The sequence below is a fragment of the Notamacropus eugenii genome, chromosome 5 (genome assembly GCF_028372415.1).
Source record: "Notamacropus eugenii isolate mMacEug1 chromosome 5, mMacEug1.pri_v2, whole genome shotgun sequence".
Lineage (NCBI taxonomy): Eukaryota > Metazoa > Chordata > Mammalia > Diprotodontia > Macropodidae > Notamacropus > Notamacropus eugenii.
The window spans coordinates 31,455,799-31,480,360 of NC_092876.1; the positions used below are offsets into that span (position 1 = coordinate 31,455,799).

Genomic DNA, 24,562 nt, shown 5'->3' on the forward strand with positions numbered 1-24,562 from the left:
ATACTGGAGGGTCCACAGTGGGGGGGGACCCAGGCGGTTGCGGCTCCCAGTTCCCTTCCCCAGCCTTGGAGGCTGGCAGGTTAACAAGTCCCAGAACCAGTGCCTAGGGTTGGCGGGGATGGTGAACCCCCCCCTCCCAGCCTCCAGCAGATCCACTTCCCTTCCCGCCCCCAGCCCGGACCTGGGGATCTGCAAATTCCTGCACTGAGGGTGGCGACAATAGAGACGGCTTGGAAGGTGGAGGGGGGACAGGTTCAGCTGCCAAACGTGCCCATCCCCCGCCCCCTCCCAATAATCCCCAGCTCCTATCAAACCCAAGGCTTGGGGGATGCGGGGGGGAGGCGGAGGGCGCCCAGGTGTCAGTGGCACCCATCAATCTCCGGGAAGGGAAATGGGGCAGACACAAGGCTCCAGGGCTCCTGTCCCCTCTCTGCCCGCCGTGCCCAGCCCCGTGCCCGGTGGGAGGAGGGAGGGAGGGAGGGAGGATGGGATGGAAGGGGAGACTCACGACTTGAGGGGGTTCTGGATGGCGGTGGCCATGGCCCGCTCCCCTCCCCCGGCGCCGTAGCCACTCGGCCCTCGGGACCCGGCTCCGGCCCCCCGGGGCCCCGCGCTCCGCTGGCCGTGCCCGACCCCCGCCGCTGCTGCCGCTGCCACCGCCGCCGCCGCCGCCGCCGCCGCCGCCGCCGCCGCCTCCTCCTCCTGCTCCTGCTCCGCCGCCCAGCGCGCTACAATTTCATTCATTCTTCGGCTGCGGTGAGGGGAGGGGCGGGGCCGGGGGGCGGGGCCGCGACCAAGGAGGAGGGGGGAGGGGATCAGGGACTGAAGGGGGGCACGGGGGAGGGGGAAAGGGGTGGGCTGGGTCTGCCAATCCTCACACCTCCCGGGGGACGTTGGGAGATGGAGTCCTCTCAAACACCCGGGTGGGGAGGGGGCCAACCTGGGAGAACTCCAAATCCCGACTGCCCTGCGGGTTGCCCACTCCCCCAGGGCGCCGATTGGGCAGCCGAGGTACCGGGCGGGGAGTGCCGAAGGAGGCCGGAGCATCCTTTCCCTGGAGCTCTCCGTCAGGCACAACGTCCCCCTTCCGGCCAAGTCAGGCTACGTGGGGTAGAGGGAATGTATGGGAATCCTGTATCCCCAAGACCTATCCCCAGGAAACCCAGCTCTATAGGCATCCCCGCTCTGAGTTTATCACCCATACCTTATCCCCTAGTTCCTCCTTTCTGAAATTTCCTCCCAGCAGAGCAGCGGCCCGTGCCCGGGGCAGAGATTCAGCCCAGTGGAATGGAAGGGAGTGAAGAGCGCTGAGTTTGAAAGCAGAAGCCCTGGTTTGGAATTTCATCTCGGTTACTTACTCCCTGTGTGATCCTGGACACATTCTTTCTCTTCTCCCCCCCCCCCCCCCCATCAGTTCCCTCATCTGTAAAATGAAAGGGGTTTGAGTATCTAGATAATTCCTGATCTACTTGGAGATCATACCCCTCCTTCCCCCATACCTTGCTCCCTTAGGGAACACTCCAGAACCCAAAACTAAGTTGTGGGACTCACACTAAAGGGATGGAGAAGGTCCCCTAAGGTGAGAGTGGAAGCATGCCCCTGGGCCTGCCTCGAAACTGAACATCCTTAGCCTTTCTCAGACTTCAGGGCTTGTAACAGAATAGACCTCCGGCAGGGGGCGGTCCTGGGAGCTGTCCTCAGTACTGAATCGTCCGAAGCCTTGGAAGAATGACATAACCCTGAACATCTGAGCTGGTAAAGAGTACTTAAGGACCACCTATTCCAACACCTATTCCCCTGCCTAGTTCTCCAATTAAAGAGGGGGAATCGAAGTCCGGAGAGGGAAAACTTGATGCAGTAATAAGCCAAGACGAACTCCAAACTCCAAACCCTGGACTCTTTTCATTCCATCCCGAATCCTTTGCCAGGGAAAGTCTGGAGTCCCCAGGAGGGATTGAGGGAGGAAAAATGAGACAAATTCCCCCACACTGGCATTTGCACTGAGTTTAGTGGGACATCTGAGTCTATGGAGCCCAACTCTGTCAGTGGATTGATGAGGAAAGTGAACCCCACAGAGATCTTTGCCCAAAATCACAGGTTGAAGTAGGTCTCCTGAGACCTCAACCTTGGGCTCCTTGCTACATTAGATTTTCTAAGTGTGTTTCCATGTGCCTGTGTGTCTTTGTGTGTCCACCTCCTCAACCTATATGTGGATTTTTCATCTTAACCTTATATTCTCTCTAGATTCCCAAGGAGTTTAAGAAAGCCCCTTGGCCTGCTGCAGTGCCCAGAGGTCTCCCTCTCCAGAAGAATCCCAGAATTTTTTAGTTGTCAGGAAACTCAGAGTCCATCCTGATTCTGAGTTATCCCTAAACAAGCCACTCCTCTACATATCTAACCAGTGGTCATCGAGTTTTTGTTTGAAGACAGAGTTCAAGTCTTTACTCTTCAAGTCTTTAACTCTTTGTTACTTATTATTGCCTGTGCCCTCTTAAGCAAGAGATTTTCTTCCTCCAGACAGGAGAAATCCACTCAGTCACCTGAGAAGCCACTCATTCCACCTTGCATTACTTCTCATTGTTAGGAAGTTTTTCTGAACCTCAAAGCCAAATTGGACTATTTTGCAACCTCTGCCCCTACTCCAAGTTCTAACCACTGGGGCCAAGTGGAACAAAGCTAATCCTTATTTACTACACTAACTTCTCCTACTCTCTTGAGTTCTTAAGAGTCAGTGGAAGCTAAGGACACCATAACTGGAAGGTTCCCCACCCACCACAGGAGAACACTGGACATATACATACACTCACACACACACACACACGCACGCACGCACACACACAGAGCTCTTGGCAGAGTATACAATGATCTAGGGAATAGGTTCCTAAATGAAAAATAAAGCAGAGGGAAATAGACAAGTGAGATAGCACAGGGGAAAAGGAAAGTCTGGGGCTTAGAGATGGAGTTTCACTCCACCCTTCAGAGAGTTTGTCCTTTCAGATAGCTTGTCAACTGGCATTTATGAAGTGCATAGTAAGTGCTGGGCACTGTGCTAAGAGCTTGGGATACAAAGAAAAGCAAAACCCAAACAGTCAGTGCTCTCAAGGAGCTCCCAGTGTGGTAGAGAAACCACATGCCAACAGCTGTGTTACAAACCCCTATTTTTTTTGTCTCCAGGCTCCCAGGGTGAGCCCCATACCAGCCTGGAAAGAGAAGAGGAAGAAGGAATCCGGGAGGAATGATCCTACTTCCTGGCCCCTTTTCAGTCCATCTTCCACACAATAGTCAAATTGATGTTATAAAAGTACAGGTCACACTATGCCACTAACTTGCTCAATAAACTTCAGTGACTCCCCATTATCTCTAGGATAAAATGAAAACTTTTCTGTTTGACTTTTAAATCTCTTCACAGCCTTACTGTAGCCTACATTTCCAGACTTATTGCATATGATTCCTCTTCTCCCACTGGATGGTTCTGTTGATTGACCTTGTTACTCACCCATGATGTTATCCACATTCCTGCCTTTGTACAAGTGGTTTTCCTTTCTTGTAATGTCCTACCTCTTGAAAGTCCTAATTCCCTTCAGAGCCCAGCTCCATTGTCACTTCCTAAAGTGAACTGAAGTCTTTTCTGATCCCTCAGTAGCTAGTGCCTTCCTTCCCCCCCCACACACACACCAGAAATTAACTTGTCCTTGTCTTGTATCCTTTTTTTTAAATATTATATTTGTACATGTCTTCCTCCATCATATATAAGCCCCCTGAGGGCAAGGGCTGTTGTATTTTTTTGTCTGTCAACCTAATGCCTAAAGTGATGACTGGCACAAAGTTGGTGTTTGTTGATTGATTAGTTGGTTGGTTGGGCCTGTTGAGTGTAAAAAGGCAAGGGAGATTACTCAGCAGGAATTTGGAAATGAAGGTCTGGAGCCAGGGACTGAAGTCAGAGCTGAAGGAATTTGATAATCATCAGTGTAGGGAGTAGAAAAGTGAGTTAAAGACCTAGAAAAGGGCAGGAATAACTCCATCCCATCCTGGAGCCCCAGGCACCCTACTTTTTTCTGTTCTGCCTTTTCCCCATGCCTTTCAGGTCCTTTCCTTACCTAGAAATGTAGGCTCTCAGTCCCCTGTATCCTCTTCTGAAAACTTACTGAAGCCATTGGCTGATTCTAGGCCAGACGGCCCCCCTCCTTCCCTCCTTCCCTCTTCTCCTCCTTCTCTCCTCTTCTTCTTTTTCTTCATCTTTTCTCCTTTTCTTTTTCTTCTCTTCTTCTTCTCCTTCTCCTCTCCCTCCTCCTCCTCCTTCTCCTCTTCCTCCTCCTCCTTCTTCTTTTCTCTGTCCCTGTCTCTGCCTCTGTCTCTCTCTCCTCTCCCCTTTCTCCCCCTTTGCACTCAGCCTCCTAAGAATCCCTCTTGTCTTGAGAACAAGGTGAACATTGCCTCCACCACAAAACAAACAAACCTCCCCATGCAAACCTTCCCATGCCTCAGATCTCCATAGCCACCAACAGAAAGCCTTCAGTCTCAGATGGCTTCTTGTCCCCATCCTTGGTGCCCCACTTTACATGTCTTCCCCCTCTCTCCTCTCTCCCACCCCAGCCATGTTCCAATAGAACATAGTATAACATCTCCCCCTTGTGGCCTCATTCTCACTTGAAAAGTCCCCTGGAATACTATGTTAAAAACTTGCTTGGTGGCCTCCTTCTCTCTTAGAGGCCCTCGGGGAACTCGGTGTCATGGTGCCACCTTGTGGCACTTCTCTTTCTCAAAATGTAACCAGGGAATGCTGTCTCCTCTCTGCCTCCCCCTTGTATTTAAGTTCAGATAAAGAAGCAAGAAAGCCTTGAGTCTACAGGCAGGGAATTCTGGGGAGAATGAATTCTGGTATCTTTTCTTGGGGGAGAAAAGCTGTCCACTCTCTCCTCTTCATGAGTATGTTTGGGACTCTGGTGGAAGTGGGAGAAAGGAGCAGTGGGGGAGAGGGGAAAGGGTGTGGGTGCTGACCTTGAAATCTTGTAAAATCACCATAATAATTAGCCTTGATGTAGGGTATTAAGGCTGGCAAAACACACTATCAACATTACCTTATTCTCACAATGTACTTATTTTATTCTTACAACAACCCTGGAAGGTACCCTTTATAAATAAGAAAGCCAAAGCAGCCAGGAGTTGCCCAGAGTCACACAGCTAATGAATGTCTTAGATCAGATTCGAACTCAGGTCTTTCTGACTTTCTGTCCTTTGCAATATCTCTGACCTCCTCTCTTCAGCACTCTAGTGCAGGCCCTCATCATCTCATACCTGGACTATTGCAATAGCCTACTGGTAGGTGTGCCCACCTCATGTTTCTTCCCACTCCACTCTACCCTCCATTCAATTACTAATGAGATTTTTCCTAAAGGGCTGGTTCTACCACATCCCCCACTCCCAGCAAAATCAGCTTCAGTGTCTCCCTATCACTTCCCAAATCAAATAGGATTTCCTTTATTTGATGTTCAAAGTCCTTTATAATCTATCTCCTACTTACCTTTCTAGTTTTCTTACTCCTTACTCTCTCCCACATACTCGCAGTCCAGTGACACTTTCTGTGGCACAAACAGGGCACTCCATTTCCCAGCATTTTCTCTGGCTATCTCCAATTCCCAGAATGTTCTCCCTCCTTATCTCCACCTCTCTCCTTCTCTGGCTTCCTTCCAATCCCACCTAAAATCCCACCTTCTATACAAAGTCTTTTCCAATTCCCCTTAATTCCAGTGCCTTTCCACTTTTGATTATTTCTAATTTAACCTGTTTATAGTTTGTTTGTACTTAATTGCTTGTGTGCCATCTTCTCCATTAGGTTATGAAGTCCTTGAGGACAGAAATTGTCTTTTACCTTTTATATATCTTTACATGCCTAGCACTTAGTACAGTGGTTCTTATGTAGTAATAGTAGTAGTAGTAATAGTAGTGACAGTAAAGGTAGTAGTGGTGGTGGTGGTGGTAGTAGTAGTAGTAGTAATAGTTGTTGTTGAATCATTTCAATCATGTCTGACTCCTCATGATCCATTTGGGATGTTCTTGGCAGAGACACTGGAGTGATTTGCCATTTCCTTCCCTAGCTCATTTTACAGATGAGGAAACTGAGGTAAACAGGATTAAGTGACTTGCCCAGGGTCACACAGCTAGTAAATGTCAGAGGCCAGATTTGAACTCAGAAAGAGGAGTCTTCCTGACTGCTGGCCTGGGACTCTATCCACAATGGTGCCACCTAGCTGCCCTCTCACACAGAAATGTTTAATAAATCCTCATTGACATTGTCACAGTGATCCCTCATTCCAAATGGTGGGCTGAACTCGGACTTTCTCCCTGTGTTTAATCTCTCTATGGGTCCCAATGTGTCTCTCCTTGAAAGCTGCTGCCCCCACCTGCCCCAATTTATCCTGACTGAATCACATTTCATTAAACTTAATCCATCATTTCAATTTGTTAAAGTCTTGTTAGATCACACTTCTGTCCTCTAACATGGTACCTACCCTTTCAGTCTTGCATCATATACAAATGTAATGCATATACAGGCCTACCTCAGAGATATTGGGGATTTGGTTCCAGACCACCACAATAAAGTGAATATTGTAATAAAAGAAACCACAACAAATTTTTGGTTTCCCAGTACATATAAAAGTTACGTTTAAACTATACTGTAATCTATTAAATGTGCAATAGTATTATGTCTAAAAAAACAATGTATATGACTTAACTAAAAATACTTTATTGCTAAAAATGCTAACCATTATCTGAACCTTCAGGGAGTTATAATCCCTTTGCTGGTGGAGGGGCTCGCCACTGTGGTTATGGCTGCTGACTAACTGATCAAGGTGGTGGGTTCTGAAGGCTGAGGTGGCTGTGGCAATTTCTTAAAATAAGACAGCAATGATGTTTGCCACATCGATGGACTTTTCCTTTCACTTGAACACTTAGAAGCCATTGGAGGGTTATTCACTGGCCTAATTTCAATGTTGTTGTATCTCAGGGAATAGGAAGGTCCTAAGGTGAAAGGAGAGAAATTGGGGAATGGCTGATCTGTGGAGCAGTCAGAACACAGACAACATTTATCTATTAAGTTTGCCTTCTTCTATAGGGGCAGTTCATAGCTCCCCAAAACAATTACAATAGTAGCATCAAAACTCATTGATCACAGATCACCATACTGAAAAACTTTGAAATAGTAAATTACCAAAATGTGACAGAAAAATGTTGTGAGCACATGCTGTTTGGGGAAATGGTGCCAATAGACTTGGAGAGGCAGGGTTGCCAGAAACCTTCAATTTGTAAAAACAAACAAACAAAACCCACCAATATCTGTGAAGCATAATAAAATGAGGTATCCCTGTATCATCTAATCATTGATCCGAATCAGTAGTTTTGTTTAATGTTAGAACAGGACCAAGGACAGCACTGGGCAGCCATCACTAGAGACCTCCCTCCAAGTTGACATTCATTCCTTCATGTATTCAGTAAATACTTTTTGCTCATTTGTTTTGTTGAGAGCCCTTTCTTAGTCATTTGAGAGTTACAAAGACAAATAAGTCACAACTTTTGCCCTTATTTATAATCTGGTTAGAGAGATAATATCCATTCACAGTTAACTAATGTTTGGTAGAATGTGATGTATACAAGAAAGCATAGGCACTCAGAGAGACTGGTTCTTCCATTTCTCAACCTTCTTTGGGTCAAGTCATTCAAGCGACCACAAATCCTCTTAACTGTACTCTCACCCAATCCACCAAGCCACAAAGTTTTACTAAGTCCTTATTATGTGCACTGGGGGAGGTATTAAACTTATATAATGCCTCTAGTCCCTGCCCTCTTGGAGTTCCTAGTCTAGTAGATACAAAAGACCCCCTGGTCTTTGGATTCAATCTTGTCCAGAAGAACTTCATGAGAGACTTTACTGAATACCTAGAGGTAGCTAAATGGCATAGTGGATAGAGTGTTGGACTTAACTATGGAAAGGTCTTAGCTGGGTAACTTGAGGCAAGTTACCTCATCTTTCTCAGGCTCAGTTTCCTCGATGTAAAACTGAAACAATAGTGTCTACTTCTTGGGGTTGTTGTGGGAATCAAATGAGATCACAAGTGCTGCGTGTTAATGTGTTGTCATTGAATTTTGCTTCTGCTGCTCTGCCTGATGTTAACTCTATGAAGCAAGATCCCCCACCCAGGATAATGTCCTCCTTCCAAACTCACCACATGTGGCTAATTCAAACCTTGACTGAGCTTCCCCTCCTCTCTGATCGGAGGGTTGGAGTACCAAGCTCCTTCTTTACAGAAGGCAGAAACTGGACTTAGCTCACTCCACTTTGCATCTGGAACAAAGTACCCCAGCACCAGGTATCCCCTGGTATCCCATCCTCCTCCACCCACTTTCCTGCCTCTTTTTTGCATGTTGTTCTCCCCTTTAGATCAGAAGCTCCTTGAGGGTAAGGACTGACTTTCCTTCTATTAATTGTGTTCCTAGTGCTTAGCCCAATGCCTGACATATAGTAGGCACTCAATAATGTTGATTGAATTGGAAGTGCTTGGCAAACTAAGTTTTTTCAGTTGTTTTTTGGTCATGTCTGACTCTTTGTGACCCCATTTGGGGTTTTCTTGGCCCAGATACTGAACTAGTTTACTATTTCCTTCTCCAGCTCATTTTACAAGCGAGAAAACTGAAGCAAACAGGGTGAAGTGACTTGCCCAGAGTCATCCAGCTAGTAAGTGTCTGAGGGCAGATTTGAACTTAGGAAGAGGAGTCTTCCTGACTCCAAGCCCTTGCCACTTAGGTGCCCATATAAATGTTGTTGATGATGCTGACGATGGCAGAGCACTGGACATGTAGTCAGGAAGACTTGAGTTGTGTACCTTGGACAAATCATTTAACCTCTATGCCTCATCTATAAAATGACCTCTGACATCCCTCCCAGGCTTCAGTTCATGATCTCACTGGACTGCAAGAACATTATTTCCCCACCTTTCCTCTGTTTTACCTGTGTGTCCAATGGTCTTATCAAAAAAGGAGATGGGGTTAGATGGTCATGGCTTCTTTTTAGGGAACTGGTGTTGATTCTCTTTCCAAATGCTCTCAAAGTTTCCCTTCAGTTGTCCATTTTTCTTCCTGAGGGGGGAGGTGAGCCAATCACGGTTAAGTGACTTGCCCAAGCTCACCCGACACTAAGTATCAAGTGTCTGAGGCCAGAAATGAATTCAGATCCTCCTGACTCCAGGGCAGGTGCTCTTTCACTTCACCACTTAGCTGCCCCCTAGTTGTCCATTTTGAATTTGTTTCTGGGGATCAAAGTCCAGTTCATTGACTCAGCTTATAGAATCCATTATCCTTTCCTTTTTGAAAATGGGGGCAACATTTTGCTCATCTCTCACCCTCAGACACTTCCCCTCTGCTATAGGATTTTAAAATCACACCTGTAGTTTCATTGAGAATTCCTGGTATATATTTTGTCATGGTCTGGTCACTTGGACTTGTTTAGAGCAAGAAAGTATTCCCCAATTTTCTCCTCTTCCATTCTGAGCTTCAATACCTTCCCCTCCCTCTTCAGGCCTTAGTCTCCCCATTTGGTCAGTGAGAGAATGAACAAGAAGGTCTTTAAGGTCCCTAAATACTTGGATGTTCTCAAGTTCTGAGATTCAAGCCCAGGGCTCTTTTCACTAGACCAGAGGAAGGGTAGACAGGATTTCAATAGACCTTGGGGTGGAGAGAATTGTGCAGCATAGGGTGGGTGTGATCATTTCTGATATAAAGAATGGGATGGAACAACTGTGGAGGAAGGAGAACAGAGGATTTATTTAGGCCATGGTGAGGCATCCAGTTGGGCTGAATCCTTGTGTACTTCAAGCAAGTGGTCTGAGATAAGGTCAATAAATCAAGTTGAAGCCAGATTGTGGAGGGCCTTGAAGGCCAAGCTAAGGGGATTCTTTGGGCAGCGGCACCCATCTAACATTCCTAAACAAAGGTGAGGTGATACATGCTGTGCATTAGGAAGCTTCATCTACTGTGATATTCTGTGCAGTATGGATTCAAAAGGAAGAGACCAGAGGTACGGAGACAAGGTAAGAGATCATTAAAAGACTCCAAGTGAGAGGCTACTGACCAGATCTACTAGAAAGGTGGCAGTGAGAATAGAGAGAGGGGAAAGATGTAAGAGATATTACAGAGGTGGATTGGATTGGATGTGAGGGATGAGAAAGAATGAGACACTCTGGAATTTTAAAGGTAGGTGACTGGGAAGATGCTGGAGCTTTCACCAAAGACAGGGAAAGCAGGAAGAAGGAGATTTTGTGGCATGATGTTCTGTTTGGCTCTGGAAACAGTGAGTACAAGGGACCAGGGGGACAAATGGCAGACAGCCAGAAGGAAGATTGAGATGACTGCCTAGGGCTTAGATTGAGAGAGAGGTCTGGATTGGGTTAGCATTTGCCTCTAAGGAAAAGCAAAAGTCCTTGTTTAGTTCAATTCACTTTAATAAGCATGTGTCAGGCCCTGTGCTAGGCACTAAGTATACACAGAAAAGTGAAATAGTCTGTGATCTCAAAGAGCATTCATTCTAATATAGGGAAACAACATGGAACTATCTAAGTAAATATAATCTCTGTGTGTGTGTGTGTGTGTTTGTGTGTAGACTAAAAATTGTGTAGAGAATGGTACTTGAACTGAGGTTAGAGCTTCTATGAATCAGAGGTGAGGAAGGAGTACCTGCATAACAGGTAAGGAGCACAACCTGTGCAAAGGAATGGAGATGGGAGATGGGATATCATGAATAGGAAAGAGTAAGTAGGTTGCTTTGACTGGAATGTCCTTGGGGGTTTTATGTGTAGAAAGTAGCCCCAACTCCTCAGAGTCATTCTGATCCCACATTTCTCCAACCTCCTCACACAGCACCATGGTGCCACCATCCTTAGTTCCAGATATTATTACGCTCTGATGTGGGTCTAAGATGGTAGAGTGCTGGGTAACCTCAGAATCAGGTCAGACCTGTTTCATGTAACAAGATGAATCATGGGACACATGTAATAAAACACACAGTGAACATGCAACAAGATAAAATATAAGGGGATGAGATAACAAACATCTATTTATCACTTACCATGTACTAGGCACTATCCTGAGTGCTTTACAAATATGATCTCATTTTACTCTCAAATCAGTCCTGTGAGCTAAGTGGAACTAAGGGGAATTGGAAAAGACTTTGTATAGAAGGTGGAATTTGAAGGAAGTCAGAGAAGGTGAGAGGTGGAGATAAGGACGGAGAACATTCTGGAAATTGGAGACAGCCAGAGAAAATGTCTATTATCCTTATTTTACAGCTGAGGGAACTGGGGCAGACAGGTTAAGTGACTTGCTCAGGGTCATAGAGCTAGTAAACGTCTGAAGCCTGATTTGAATTGAGTTCTTCCTGAATCCGGGCCCAGGGGTCTATTCACTGAGTCACCTAGCTGTGCCAAGATACTGTGTATAGGTAACATATGTTAATATAATATGCATTATGTAACTGTAACAAGACACTATGTATATACAAGAAGATTCATTATACTTATCCATTACATGTAACCAAATGTGTTGTGAATATTTGACAAGACTTACTGTGTACATAACACACACTAGGATTGTATAAGAAGTCGTATAAATATAAACTACATATCCTCTTCTCGTCTATTAGACTGGAAACTCCCCAAGGACAGGACCTGGATCAGCTTCTTCTACTTCTCTTTTTCCCTCAACACAACCCAATCCAGCACAACTCAGCAAAGGCTCAATGATAACCTGGTAGTGGAATAAGTTCACTCAAGTCTCCAAATGTAGAAAGCCTTTGCCTAAAAGGTTGACAAAGAAGGAAGATACTGGATGCTGACGTCCCACTTGTCTCTAAAATTACATTAGCCTGATGTCTGCTGAGCTCCCTATAACAACACCAACAAGTTCCTGCCTCCAATAGCATAAACTCGGCTGATTCTGGACCAGGGCAGACTAAGCCTATTTCAGAAACAGGCTGTGACAATTTGAAATAATGCTCCAAAAGACGTTCTGCATACTCTTTGACCCAGCAATATTGCTACTAGTTCTATACCCCCAAAGTGATCAAAGAAGGAAAGAAAGAACCCATGTGTACAATACTATTTGTAGCAGCTTTTATTGTGGCGGCAAAGAACTGGAAACTGAGGGGATGCCCATCCACTGAGGAATGGATCAACAGGTGTATGATTGTGAGGCAGTGCTATTGTGTTGTAAAAAATGACAACAGGGATGTTTTCAGAGAAAATGGGAAAACTTGTATGAACTGATGCAAAGTGAAGCAAGCAGAACCAGAACAATTTACATAGTAAAAATATTATGATCAACTTTGATCAATATGATGACTGACTAAAATTCCAAAGTTCTCATGATGAAACATGCTACTCATCTCTGAATAGAGAACTGATGGACATAAAGGGCAGATCAAAGAATATTTTCTTCCCTGTTTTGCTGTTTGTTTGGAGGGGAGGTGGGGGTGGAAAGAGAAACATGTCTAATGCAGGAATTTGTTTTGCACCATTTCATGCAGGCCGCTAGGTGGCGAAGTGGATACAGCACTGACTTTGAAGTTCAGAATAACTCATCTTCAAATCTGGCTTCAGACTCTACCTAGCTATGTGACCCTGGGCAAGTCACTGAACTCTGTTTATCTCAGTTTTTCTCATCTGTAAAATAAGCTGGAAAAGGAAATGGCAAATCAATTCAGCATCTCTGCCAAGAAAGCCCCAAATGCAGTCACAAAGGGTTTGGTATGACTAAAAAAAACGGACAAATAGCAAAAATCCAGGCATATCTTAGAGATATTTTGGGTTTGATTGCAACCACCACAATAAAGTGAATGCTACAATAAAGCAAGTCACACAAATGTTTTTGTTTCCTAGTGAATAGAAAAGTTATGTTTATATTATACTGTGGTCTATGAAGTATGCAATAGTATTATGTCTAAAAAATAATGTACATACTTTAATTAAAAATACTTTATTGCTAAAAAAAAAGTTAACCTAAAAAAAATGTTAACCATTAGATTTCTATACTCCATTGCCTGTATGTCTTATTTTCCAGTTGCATGTAAAACAATTTTTAACACTCATTTTTAAAACATTGAGTTACAACTTCTCTCCCTTCCTCCCTCCCCACCTACCCCCATTGAGAAGGCAAGTAATTCGATATAGGCACTACATGTGTAATCATGCAAAACTCTTCCATAACAATCATATTGTAAAAGACTAATTATATTTCCCTCCATCCTATCCTGCCCCCGCATTTATTCTATTCTCTTTTGACCCTGTCCCTCCTCAAAAATGTGTACTTCTAATTACTCCCTCCTCCCTTTTGCCCTCTCTCCTATCATCTCCCCCCACTTATTCCCATTGCCCCTACTTTCCTGTTATATAAGATTTTCATGCCAAATTGAGTTATTCCCTCCTTAAGCCAAATCCAGTGAGGGTAAGGTTCACTCTTTCCCTCTCACCTCCCATTTCTCTCTTCCCCTCCATTGAAAAATCTTTTTCTTGCCTCTTATGTGAGATTCTATTCTATTTCTTTTCCATTCTAGTTCTCCCTTTCTCCTTCTCCCAGTATATTCCTCTCTCACCTCTTAATTTTATTTTTTTAGATATCATTTCTTCATCTTTAACTCACCCTGTGCCCTCTCTCTATATATGGTTGGTTGTTATCCTTCATTCTCGAAGAGGACCAAACTGACATCACCATGATAAAGTGAAGTTTCAGTATGTATGACTGTGGCTGTTCAGACCAATACGAGCTTCGAATGCTCTACCAGAGATTGGGCACAGAGAGTCAGCGTGAACATTTGGGGTGGTTACTTCAAATTTGCGCATCCTAAGTTTCCTTTGTGGTGCTTCAATTCTGCTTTGCTCAAAGAGCACAGCACCTTTTCTGATGTGGGCAGGCCATTCTGAGTGGTCCTGTGCCAGTGTCACCCATATCGCACAATCAAATCCAAAATTCTTGAGAGAGAACTTGAGAATGTCCTTGTATCACTTCTTCTGATCACCTGCCCTATGCAAGTTCTCCATAAAATAGTCTTTTTGGCAAGTGTACATTTTGCATTTGAACAACATGGCCAACCCATTGTAGTTGAGCTCTTTGAAGCATAGTTTGAATGCTTGGCAGTTTAGTTCAAGTAAGGACCTCTGTATGATACCTTATCCTGCCAGGTGATCTTCAGAATCTTCCTAAGAGTTCAAATGGAAGTGATTCAGTTTTCTGGCACGGCACTGATAGACTGTCTATGTTTCACAGGCATACAACAAGGTCAGCACAATGGCTCTGTAGACCTTCAGTTTGGTAGTCAGTCTAATACCTCTTCTCTCCCAAACTTTTCTTCTGAGCTTCCCAAACACTGAGCTAGCTCTGGCAATACGTGCATCAACCTCATTGTCAAGGTGTACATCCCCAGAAAGTATACTACCAAGGTAAGTGAACTTATCCACAACATTCAAACCTTCTCCATTTGTTGTAACCAAGGGTTCCACGGATGGATGTTGTGGTGGTGGCTGATGGAGCACCTGTGTTTTCTTGGTGTTAATTATTAGGCCAAAATGAGCACAGGCAGCAGAGAATTAATCCATATTTTGTTGCATCTCAGCTTCAGAGGCTGCACTGAGTGCACAATCATCTGCAAACAGAAAATCATGCACCAACATTCCTTCTACTTTGGTCTTGGCTTGTAGCCTTTTCAAATGGAAGAACTTAGCATCAGTATAGTAGTTGACTTTGATGCCATGTCCATCCTCATTGAAAGCATTTGACAACATGGCTGAAAACATCATGCTAAAAAGCATGAGAGCAAGCACACAGCCCTATTTCACTCCACTGGTGACTAGGAAGGCACGAGAGCATTGTCCACTATCGAATCCGGGCAAACATGCCATCATGAAATTGACATATAGTACTGATTTCTGGGCAATCAGATTTTGGCATAATTTTCCACAAGTCCTCATGATTAACAGTGTCAAAGGCCTTGGTCAGATCTATCAATGCTGTGTATAGACCTCTGTTCTGCTCCTGGCATTTCTCTTGGAGGTGTCAGGCAGCAAACACCATATTGACTGTTCCTTGGCCCTTTCTGAAGCCACACTGGCTCTCAGGTATATAAACAACTTCCAGGTGAAGGATCAACCTATTAAGAAGGACTCTAGCAAGAATTTTTCCAGCAATGACTAAGAGAGAGGACCACTCCCCCTCCGCCATGATTGTCACAGGACAATCTATTCCATTTACCTTTATGGAGATGGACAATGGAGGCATCCATGAACTCCTTGGGGATAACCTCCTCTTGCCATATAACCTGGAAAATTTCAGTCAGCTTTTGTATGAGCAATGGTCCCCCTAAATAAATCTCAGCTGGAATAGAATCAGCACCAGGTGCTTTGCTACATGAAAGGAGCCTAATGGCCCTCAAAACCTCTTCTTCAGTTGGAAGTTCAGCTAAGGAGGGATTGACTTCAATCTGAGGTAAATAGGCAATGGTCTCAGCATTGATTGATGATGGTCTATTTAGAACACTACGGAATTGTTCAGCTCATCTCTCTAGGATCATGTCCTTATCAGTGTGGTTCCATCAGCACTGAGTACTTGTGATGCACCATTGGTTTTTGGTCCATAGATAGCTTTCAGGTAATCACAAAAGCACTTTGGACTGTTACTATTAGCATAAAACTGAATTTCACCTGCCTTCTTAGGGAGCCAGGAATCCTGAATCTCTCTAAGCTTTGCTTGTACTTTACTTCTGTTGGAATTACATACTGCCTTCTTAGAGATGGAGGAACTGTCTTGCTGGTAAATTCTGTGGAGTTCTCATTTTTTATACACACACACACACAATCTCTCCAACTACCCTAATACTGAAAAAAGTCTCAAGAGTTACAAATATTATCTTTCCATGCAGGAATGTAAACAGTTCAACTTTAGTAAGACCTTTATGATTTCTGTTTCTTGCTTACCTTTCATGCTTCTCTTGATTCTTGTGTTTGAAAGTCAAATTTCTATTCAGCTCTGATCTTTTCATCAAGAATTCTTGAAAATCCTTTATTTCATGGAATAGCCACTTTTTCCCCTGAAGTATTATACTAGTTTTGCTGGATAGGTGATTCTTGGTTTTAATCCCATCTCCTTTGACCTCTGGAATATCATATCCCAAGCCTTAATCCCTTAATGTAGAGACTTTGATCTTGTGTTATCTTGATTGTGTTTCCACGATACTCAAAATGTTTCTTTCTGGCTGCTTGTAATATTGGAAGGGACCTCAGAAATCAGCTAGACTACCCTTTTATGGGTTATTATCCCCATTTTACAGATGAGGAAACAGAGGCTGAGATTAAATGACTGTTCTCTACCTATCTGCAGAAGGATCCAAACCTGAATCTCCTGATTCCCAGTCTAGTGCTCTATACCATGCTAGTCACCCAGTTTCTGCTTGAAGCTCTCCAGTGCCCACGTCATTGATTCATGGAGCATCCTGTTCTTTGGGAATTGAAAGCCCAAGCTCTGGAGCGGGTCTTCCAACAATTTTTCAGGCTTTTGTCTCATTGATTATCTAACCACATCCTTTGCCCTAGGCAGATTGCTCGATAGGGTTTCCCATCATGAATTCCTCTCCAAGGAGCTAACCAGCTATACTGGGAATAGGTCTTGGCTCTCTCAACTTGGCACCTTTGTTCCCAATGGTCCCTTGTGGATCCAGGAGAAGCAGCCCAGTGAGGGCTCTGCCGGATTCTCTGCTCGTGACCCACAGTCTAACCTTGAATCACTTTCCTCTCAGGACCTACTTTTGTTTATTCTGTTGGAATACTAGAGAAGGAGAGAAAGGCCCCAGGCTTTTTCTTTATCCAAGCTCCAGGCCATGTGGGGGAAACACATTCCCTAAAGGAAGTTTCCCTCTGGCAAGATTTCAAAGCACAGACCTGGGTCTCTAAGAAGTAGGGTGACCTGGGCTTCCCTAAAACTGTCCTACACGAATTAGGTTAGTGCCGGTGGAGCTGGAGTAGAGAAGATACAAGAATCCAGGCTACACCTGGCCAAGAAATCCAGGAAGACTGGGGTTCTCCAACAGTGTTCCCAGTGCCAATGAAGCCACAAGGGGGCGTCTGAGGACACATTCCATGGGGACATGCCCAGAGAAGACGCTGCCTGTTAGGTGCATGAGACACAAGAGAACTTGACCCTGCCCTAAGTGGGAGTCAGCTTTCCATCTGAGGTGGAGGAGAGGCTGTTAGCTCTTGGGTTCGGTTGTAAATGGAGGAGGAGTAAAGAGTACCCACCCCTCCACCTCTCTGATATTGTTATTTATGGGTGTGGTTAAAACAAAGTTGGGCTGGGAGGCAGGGAATTCCAGTCTAGTATCTGATTCTTGTTAGGTCTGTGACCTTGGACTGGTCATTTCACATTCTCTGAGCCTCAGTTTCCTCTTCTATTCAATTGGAATGATATGTACTCTTCTGGTCTCACAGGTAGTTAAGTATTGTATGGAATGTTAGGTAAGCTTCTAAATCCTGGTGAAAACTTGAGGGGCATGGTGGATGAGTGGGGGAGCATGAGGACAGAGGATTGACTTGGCAATGCTTCTACCTCTGGGGCCTGGTCTCATCTACATCAGAACGAGGCCCCTAACCCCAAGACAATTCCACTCTCCTTCTTGCTCCCCACCCCCAACTGGAGCAGACTTCCTGGCTCTTGTAGAAAGTTCACAAGTTCACTGGGAAGAAGGAAAAGAGATTGGCAGAGAGCCCTGGGTCATCTGTATGCCCTGTCTACTTCCCTGATCTCTTCGGGGCTGGGGCTAAAGGGAGTGAGGAACTAAAAGCAAGAGGTGCAAGAAGCTAGGGAGTCAGCCTGATTCCCCCAAAGAGCTGTAATTTATAAAGGGTGCATGTACAGATGGAAAGACTTGAGGATGTCAAGGATCTCCTATTCCCCCATCCCATGATCTCATCCTATTCTCTATCCCTTTCCCCAGACTCATCATTGGAGGCCTCCTCTTGCCCACGGGGCTGGCCCCCGTGGTCCTTAGCACCCTACCTGATCATCAGTACTACATCCCTCCTAGTCCTTCTTTCCCTCCTCCTTGTCTCCATTCCTGTCCGTACTCCTAAATCACTTCCCACTTCCCTCAATGCCCCTTCTGGCCCCCTAGGCCCCAGCCTTCACCCACCTCATCATAGCTCCTCCTTCAGTTGCCAAATTCCTCAAGGATTCTGGGAGCCTGGCCCCTCTCTTTTGTTTCTTCCCTCTTTCCTTCCCTGCCAACTTCACAAGTCAGTCTCTTGCAGTGGAATGTGTCTGGATTCAGATCCCATCTCTGAAATGTATTATTTGTGGGACACTGGGCAAGTTACTTCATTTTCCTAGGCCTCAGTTTCCTCCTCTAAAAAATGAAGGGGGTGTGGGGAGGTATGCTAGATGGGAAGAAGGTGGGGGAACATGTGCTAGACCTCTGAAGTCCCTTCCAGTTCTACATTCTACTATCCACCATCCTCCCCCCTCTTATTCCCCTCCCCCCAGTGTCTCCTCCACTCCGTTGCCTATTTATCTTCTCTGCCAACCCCACCTCCATTCCTGGTGATTCTCCTCCAGTTTGATGACAAGCTCAGCCTTGACTTTCTCCTGAATTTGAGGATGTTTCTTGTGTATCTGTTTAGAAGTAGACCAAAGGGCTTCTGATGGTGGTTGCCCCTTTGAGAAGTGGCTCCATCTGGGTGCTCTTGCTCCGATTCCCCCATTGGGGCATCATGCCCATATGGGCCTGCTCTCCTCCCCTGCTGTACTTTCTTCCCACCCCCACTTTGGGGCTCTCAACTCCAGTTTGACCACAGCCTTCTGCTGGGTCCCTGCTATCTGACATTGGGGACAGGAAGAGGAAACAAGTCCTTTCCTCTCTCTAGGACTCAATTTCCTTAGCAATTCAGTCAATAAGAAAGTTGGGCTGGAAGACCCTGGGGGGCCTTTTGAACTCTCCATTCAAGGATTCTAGGATAACTTGCCCCATCATCCTTCAGGAAGGGAAAGGAGATGGAGCTTAGGCCAGGAGCTGGGAGGTAGGGATCCCAGGTCTCCAGGGACTCCAGCTGTGCTCTGTTCTCATACTCCCTTCTCCTGGGGGTGGGGGCTCAATTGATTTTCCATCTGTCCCCATTAGTCTAGGGACAGCTGGGTGGAAGGACTCACAGGGAAAAAGTATCAAGAGACAGAGAATTGAGGAAAGGATAAAATAACCTCAGGGGAGTCAATGCCTGAACCACAAACACATTTTTCTTTTTAAAACAACATAAAATACAATTTATAAACATAGTCCCAGGCAGAAGGATGTGGGGAACATAGAGACAGGAAGACACCATCTCTCCAGGGCAGCAAAGGGAAAGGGGTCAGTTAGCGAGGGGCTGTCCTGGCTTGATCCTGGACTGGGCTTATGCCACCCCCATCTGAGTCATCTGAAGGGCTGCCCCTGGGAAGGCCTGGCTGTTTGTGAAGCCCCCGAAGCTTCAGGACCAGCTCCTTGGCAAAATCCTGGGTGAAAGAGGGAGGCAAGGAAGTAAGAGGAAAAACTAACCCCACCCCCACCTTCAACCCTCCAGTGATTGATGGGCTTTGGGAAAGGGGGAGGAGAGAGAGAGAGAGAGAGATTCAGAGGGGAGAAAGAGGGGTGGGGACACGAGAGGCCTGGGCTACAGAGGCAGGAGATTAGGACTAGGGGAGAAGGGGAAAGGAGAGAGCCTGGACAAAGCTTAGAGAGGCAGATAGACCTGCAGAAGGGAGGTAATATTCCCTTCCCCATCTCTCCTGTACTCTGTAGAACTGAGAACAAGGGGCAGAACTTACCTCTGTGGGATTCCTGCAGGTCTTTAAGATTACCTGGAATCCCCCCCCCCAAAAAAAAATACATGAAATACACAAACCAATCTCTCCCACACCCATATGATTCCTTCCTACCCCCAAACCCCACCAGAACATCAGAGCCCCAGAGAAATGGGAGGGAAAGTTTTTCGTGCTGGTTTCCAGAACAAGAGTGAAAGTAGAGGTGGAAGATTTAATGCTTCTCCTGAAGTGTGAGGGAAAAACCCTATAGGGACAGCTCCAAAGCCATAGAGCCTCTAGTCTCCTTTTCTTGCCTTAATCCTATGAGTCTCTCTCTTCTCTTTTTGTCCCTAAGATCCTAGAGACCCTTTTTCATTTCTTGCTCCCTATGCAAGATACATACCTGAATTTTTCTACTTCTCTCCTCTTCACTCTCTAGTTCCAATATTTCATCAATGTTGACTTCATCAGGCATTTCTTCCTCCTGCAAGGAGGTCAGTTAGGGTTTGGGGACCCCTCAAGTCTCTCATCTTCTGCCCCCCCAAGACCCTTGCACCTCTTGTCCGTCTGGGACCCAGAAAATGCCAGAGCCCCTTATTGGGGTGGCGGGGATGACCAGCTGACTAAGTCTCACTCCAGGCAGGGGCATGTGCAATGCAGAGATGGTACTACCAGGCATGGCCATCTGGGCTGAGCACTGAGGGAAGGCACCAATCCCCCTCCACCCCAACCACATACAATACTGGCAGCTACTATCACCACTGATGCCTCCCTGTGCCTTGCTGGTCCCTTTCTAGTTGTGAGAGCCCTTCACTTCAGAAATCTGTCCTGCCTAGTGGGGAAGCTCCCCAGGTACCTAGCTCTGCCCACGCCTCTGGTTACTTCTAGGTGGGTTTAGGAGGACTTGGCGAATACTGCCAAATCCAAGGCACCCTCTTCACCTCTGTTCCTCTGATCCTACATATCCTGGAAGCGTGGGAATGGGTTACAGATTACATTCCAGACCGTCCTGGGAACTTCCAACAACAAAGAGTGTGAGGGGGAGACAAAGAGGGGTGCTCAGGGCGCATGGAGGGGCAGAGGAATCCAGTGTCCAAGTTGGAATCCAAGAGCTAGCCAGGAAGCAGGCTCAGTCCTGCCTGGGAATGCCAGGGGCCTGGATTTGAGGTTGGGGGTGGGGGTGGGGAGAGATAAATCTCCTGGGTCCCCAGCCAGAGGCCCCTGACTCTGCCCTTTCATGGAAAAGTCTGAGCTGGGGAGAAAGGAGGGAGGCGGGGGAGGGGAGAGTGGAATGGAATTGGAGCAGTTCTTGTGGATACCAGCTCCAGGATGCCTGGGTTCCCTTGGGACTCTGGGAGTAGAAATAGAAGAGTGGACACTCAGCCTAAGAATTCAAAAGGGGACTCAAAGTCATTTGGGGATTCCTCTGCCACCCAAAGATGATGCTGTGTGTCCCTGCTGTCTCTGATCACCCAACTGGGTGGAGAATAGGATTGGGGGGCACCTGGCAGTTCTTAGCACTGGGGTCTGGGCTATCTGCCCAGTCTCTGGTCTGGCTTCCTGCCAGCATCTAGGGACAGGGCCCAGCTGTGCCCCAGGGAAGGGAGACAGGAGGCAGGGGGAAGCAGAAGGAGGCTAGGGTACTGCCTGCCTTGGGGCTGTAGTAGGGGTGGTGGTGGGGGAGCAGAATCAGCTGTTTCCTGGCTCTACCTCCCCAATCCCCATGGCATGGGGGGGGGGGGGGGGGCAGCCTGAACCAGACTGGGAGATCAGACACTCCAGCTTCTGGAAACCTTCCAGTCCTTCTCCCAAACACCAAACATTGTCTTTCTGTTCCAGGCGGAAAGAAGTGTTGTTTACATAGGTTCCTGCTGGCTTGTGAGGCTGGTCCAGGACCATGAAGATGGCAGTAGTGTCCAGTATGTCCAGGATAGGGGGTAGCTATATCCTAGTATGGGTCATGTATCCTTTCATGGCAGTCCCCTGTATATGTATGTTATTCTCTTAGCATGTAGTTGCTTCTTTCTTTCCGTGAGGGTATCTTTGTGTGTCTGCAGAAACCTTCACGACTCAAAAGGTGTATCTGTGTGTGTCACTCAATGCCCACATGGCTCCATTAATGTTTGTACCTGCCTATATGTGAGGTTTATCCATATTATTTCTGGTCTCTCACGTTGATCTTCCCCTGGTCCTCCTCACACTGCAGAGCCATAAGGGTAGGGTCATTAGAAAGAGGGATGGATGGTGGAGTAGTTATGGAGAGGAAAAGGGAGGGGGGTAGGCTAGGCCCAAAGGGGAGAGGAGCATAGGTAGAAGCAAAATCGAGGAAGGCTGGTTTGTCGAGGAGAATGGAGGGCAATAGACAGGAACACACAGCGAGATGGGAAGGGCAACCATTGCCTTTTGGGACAAGTTTAGCTTTTCTGAGCCTCAGTTTCCCTATCTGCCAAATGGGGGAGGTGTTCTGCTGCATATTCTCTAAGGTCCTTTCCTGTTTGGACCTTCCAAGGTTCAGAGATTCGTACATTCTAACACTGTAAGACACTAAGAGCCCACGAAAACCATGCTGAAAGGAGATGCAAACAACAACCTTCCCAGGCTTGGAGTACCCTGCATCCTTCTTCCCATCTCTCCCCATCCCTCCGCGGAGCTCAAGCCTCACCCGGCCCTGGTACAGCTCCTCCAGACGCCCGTCGATCCACTTCTCCACGTCCAGCCGTCGTTGCAGCTCCCGCCGGTCATACTTGACAGTGACTCGGGCATGTCGCTTCTGCAGGCCTCCAGGGCTATCTCCGGGACTGCCCCGGGCCCGGGAGGGTGACTTCAGCTTGCTCAGGACCCGCTTTCCGAGCCGCTGAGCAGCCATCCCCTGCGGTGGCTCCCCTAGGGATGATAGACAAGAGAGGCAGCAGCCGGCCACTCTTAAAAGGGGGGCTGGGGGCCCGAGAGGAAGGGGGCGGGGCCTGGGAGGAGGGGGTGGAGATGGGAGAAAGAGCCTGGAGCAGGACCCAGGAACCGGAGGGCCCGCCCACCACCCTCGTTGAAGGCTCTTTCCGTACTCTTGTTCTCCCTCGCTGAGGACCAAGGCGACCCGAGCAACCAACCTTCCCCCCACCCTCAGTGGTTACGGGGGTGCCAGTGACCGATCCCTATCTCATCCCACCCTGTATTTTGGCCCTCCACCCGGCGAGTTGGAGGCGGGGGTACTGTTTGTTCTCCGGAGGTTCTAAACACAGCTGGAGCCAGCTGTTCCCAGATGGGGATGGCCCTGCGGGGGGCGGGGTTGACATCTCCAGAGGGTCTTCCCTGACCTCGGGTGGATGATCTCCAGGATAGGTGGAAGCGATTAGGTCCTCTGCCTCCAGGCATTGGAATAATAGCTGACATTTTTGCTTTATCCTCTCGATCGGAAAAACCTGGGACGCCCCGATCCCGCCTCCGCTCTCGCCCCTCCTCGATTTATGGCCGAACGCTGAGTAGGGCTCCCCCGGCAGAAGGAGCGAGCCAGAGTTAAGATCCCTCAGCCTGAGGGCCGCCAGATTTCCCCATTATATACTACAGGCACTTACTAATTGGTGGGTGTGTCCATGTCCCTTTTCCTTCTAAAATGTCAGCTCCTTTAAGTACCATCTCACTTTTGTCTTTGGTACTTTGGCATTCTCAATACAGGGCGTCCCAGTTAGGGCAGCCTTAAAACCACCCTAAGACCTTTGGGACACCTGTACATGTTTGTCGGTTCAGTAAGATTGATGTATTAAAGTATCTATTGGCAATAACTCTTCGAGGCAGAAGGGCACTGTTCACAGAAAAGCTATCTGAAGCTAAGTATCAGGAGACAAGTTCCTTGTCCAAGGTCTCAACAGCGAATAAATAACTTAGCCAGGATCAGAACCTTTGTCTTTCACCTATAGAATCCACAGCTCCTTCTTCCTAGGCACAGGGCTTCGTCTTGAAGTCCAGGAGAAGTAGCCTGGTGACCGTAACAAGGAACTCCACTCCTGAGTGCTCTAGGGATAACTCCCTAAGACTAAAACTTGCATAAAAGGTGGCGATTTGCATTGGAAGAGGGAGTTTTCTCACTTGGAAGTTCCCTATAATGAAGAAATTAGAGGTATAGTGAGTCGATCAACAAGCATTATTTTAAAAATACTTATTTCGTTAAACACTTCCTGATTACATAAAAGATGTTCACATCAATTTTTTAAAAAATTTTTAGTTCCAAATTCTCTCCCTCCCCCACCCTTTATCAATTACACGTTAAAGAAGCATGTCTTAAGCGCCCCCTCAGGCTACATTTTCAGTCCTTCTGACACACCTGCTACAGCGTCCAAAGCCCAGGAGGTAAGGGCGGAACCTTCAAATTCTCTCGGTCCACAAACACCAAGGTTATCTGTAAAGGTCTGGTCCAAGATCCTTCCTAGGACAAGGAACCCCTGGGGGTCGAAGGCCTCTGAAGTTGGGGGGACAGCAAGAAGGAGAGCCAGTTGGGGAAAACCCCAACAACCTTCCGCGGGCGGGGGGAGTCCTTGGGCGGGGGCTCTGGATGCCCGCCCCCAGAACCCGAGCCACCACGTGCCCCTGTAGGTGGGGCTCAGGTGAGGCGAGGGAGGAAGAGGGTGCGGGTAGAGGGGGAGGAGCGGGCAGGGTGCGCCCGCGCCTGCGCCAAGGTGTGTGCGTACCACGTCTCCGCCTTTTTTCCCCATTT

General features: G+C 46.9%; 1 protein-coding gene across 2 annotated transcripts; it reads right to left on the reverse strand.

Annotated features, from left to right (window-relative positions):
* Nucleotides 1–19,296: 19,296 nt before the first annotated feature.
* On the reverse strand, nucleotides 19,297–24,559 carry PPP1R14A (protein phosphatase 1 regulatory inhibitor subunit 14A). Of its 2 annotated transcripts, XM_072608294.1 has the most exons (6): nucleotides 24,173–24,559; nucleotides 23,427–23,948; nucleotides 22,520–22,740; nucleotides 20,261–20,341; nucleotides 19,882–19,914; nucleotides 19,297–19,569 (listed from the first exon to the last, which is right to left on the reverse strand). In XM_072608294.1, exons 2-6 carry the CDS (start codon nucleotides 23,485–23,487, stop codon nucleotides 19,432–19,434), a joined length of 534 nt encoding a protein of 177 aa, XP_072464395.1. In that variant the 5' UTR covers nucleotides 23,488–23,948; nucleotides 24,173–24,559; the 3' UTR covers nucleotides 19,297–19,431. The 2 variants fall into 2 exon arrangements, with proteins under 2 accessions (XP_072464395.1, XP_072464394.1); XM_072608293.1 differs by lacking the exons at nucleotides 23,427–23,948; nucleotides 24,173–24,559 and adding an exon at nucleotides 23,169–23,379.
* Between the last annotated feature and the right edge of the window lie 3 nt (nucleotides 24,560–24,562).

Coding starts and splice junctions, on each gene's coding strand:
- PPP1R14A (XM_072608293.1), bottom strand. CDS start 23,244: ATGTCAGCTATTATTCCAATGCCTGGAGGCAGAGGACCTAATCGCTTC. Junction 22,741..23,168: donor CTGGAGATCATCCACCCGAG/GTCAGGGAAGAC, acceptor TATCATCCCTAG/GGGAGCCACCGCAGGGGATG. Junction 19,915..20,260: donor AGAGAAGTAGAAAAATTCAG/GTATGTATCTTG, acceptor GGGGGATTCCAG/GTAATCTTAAAGACCTGCAG.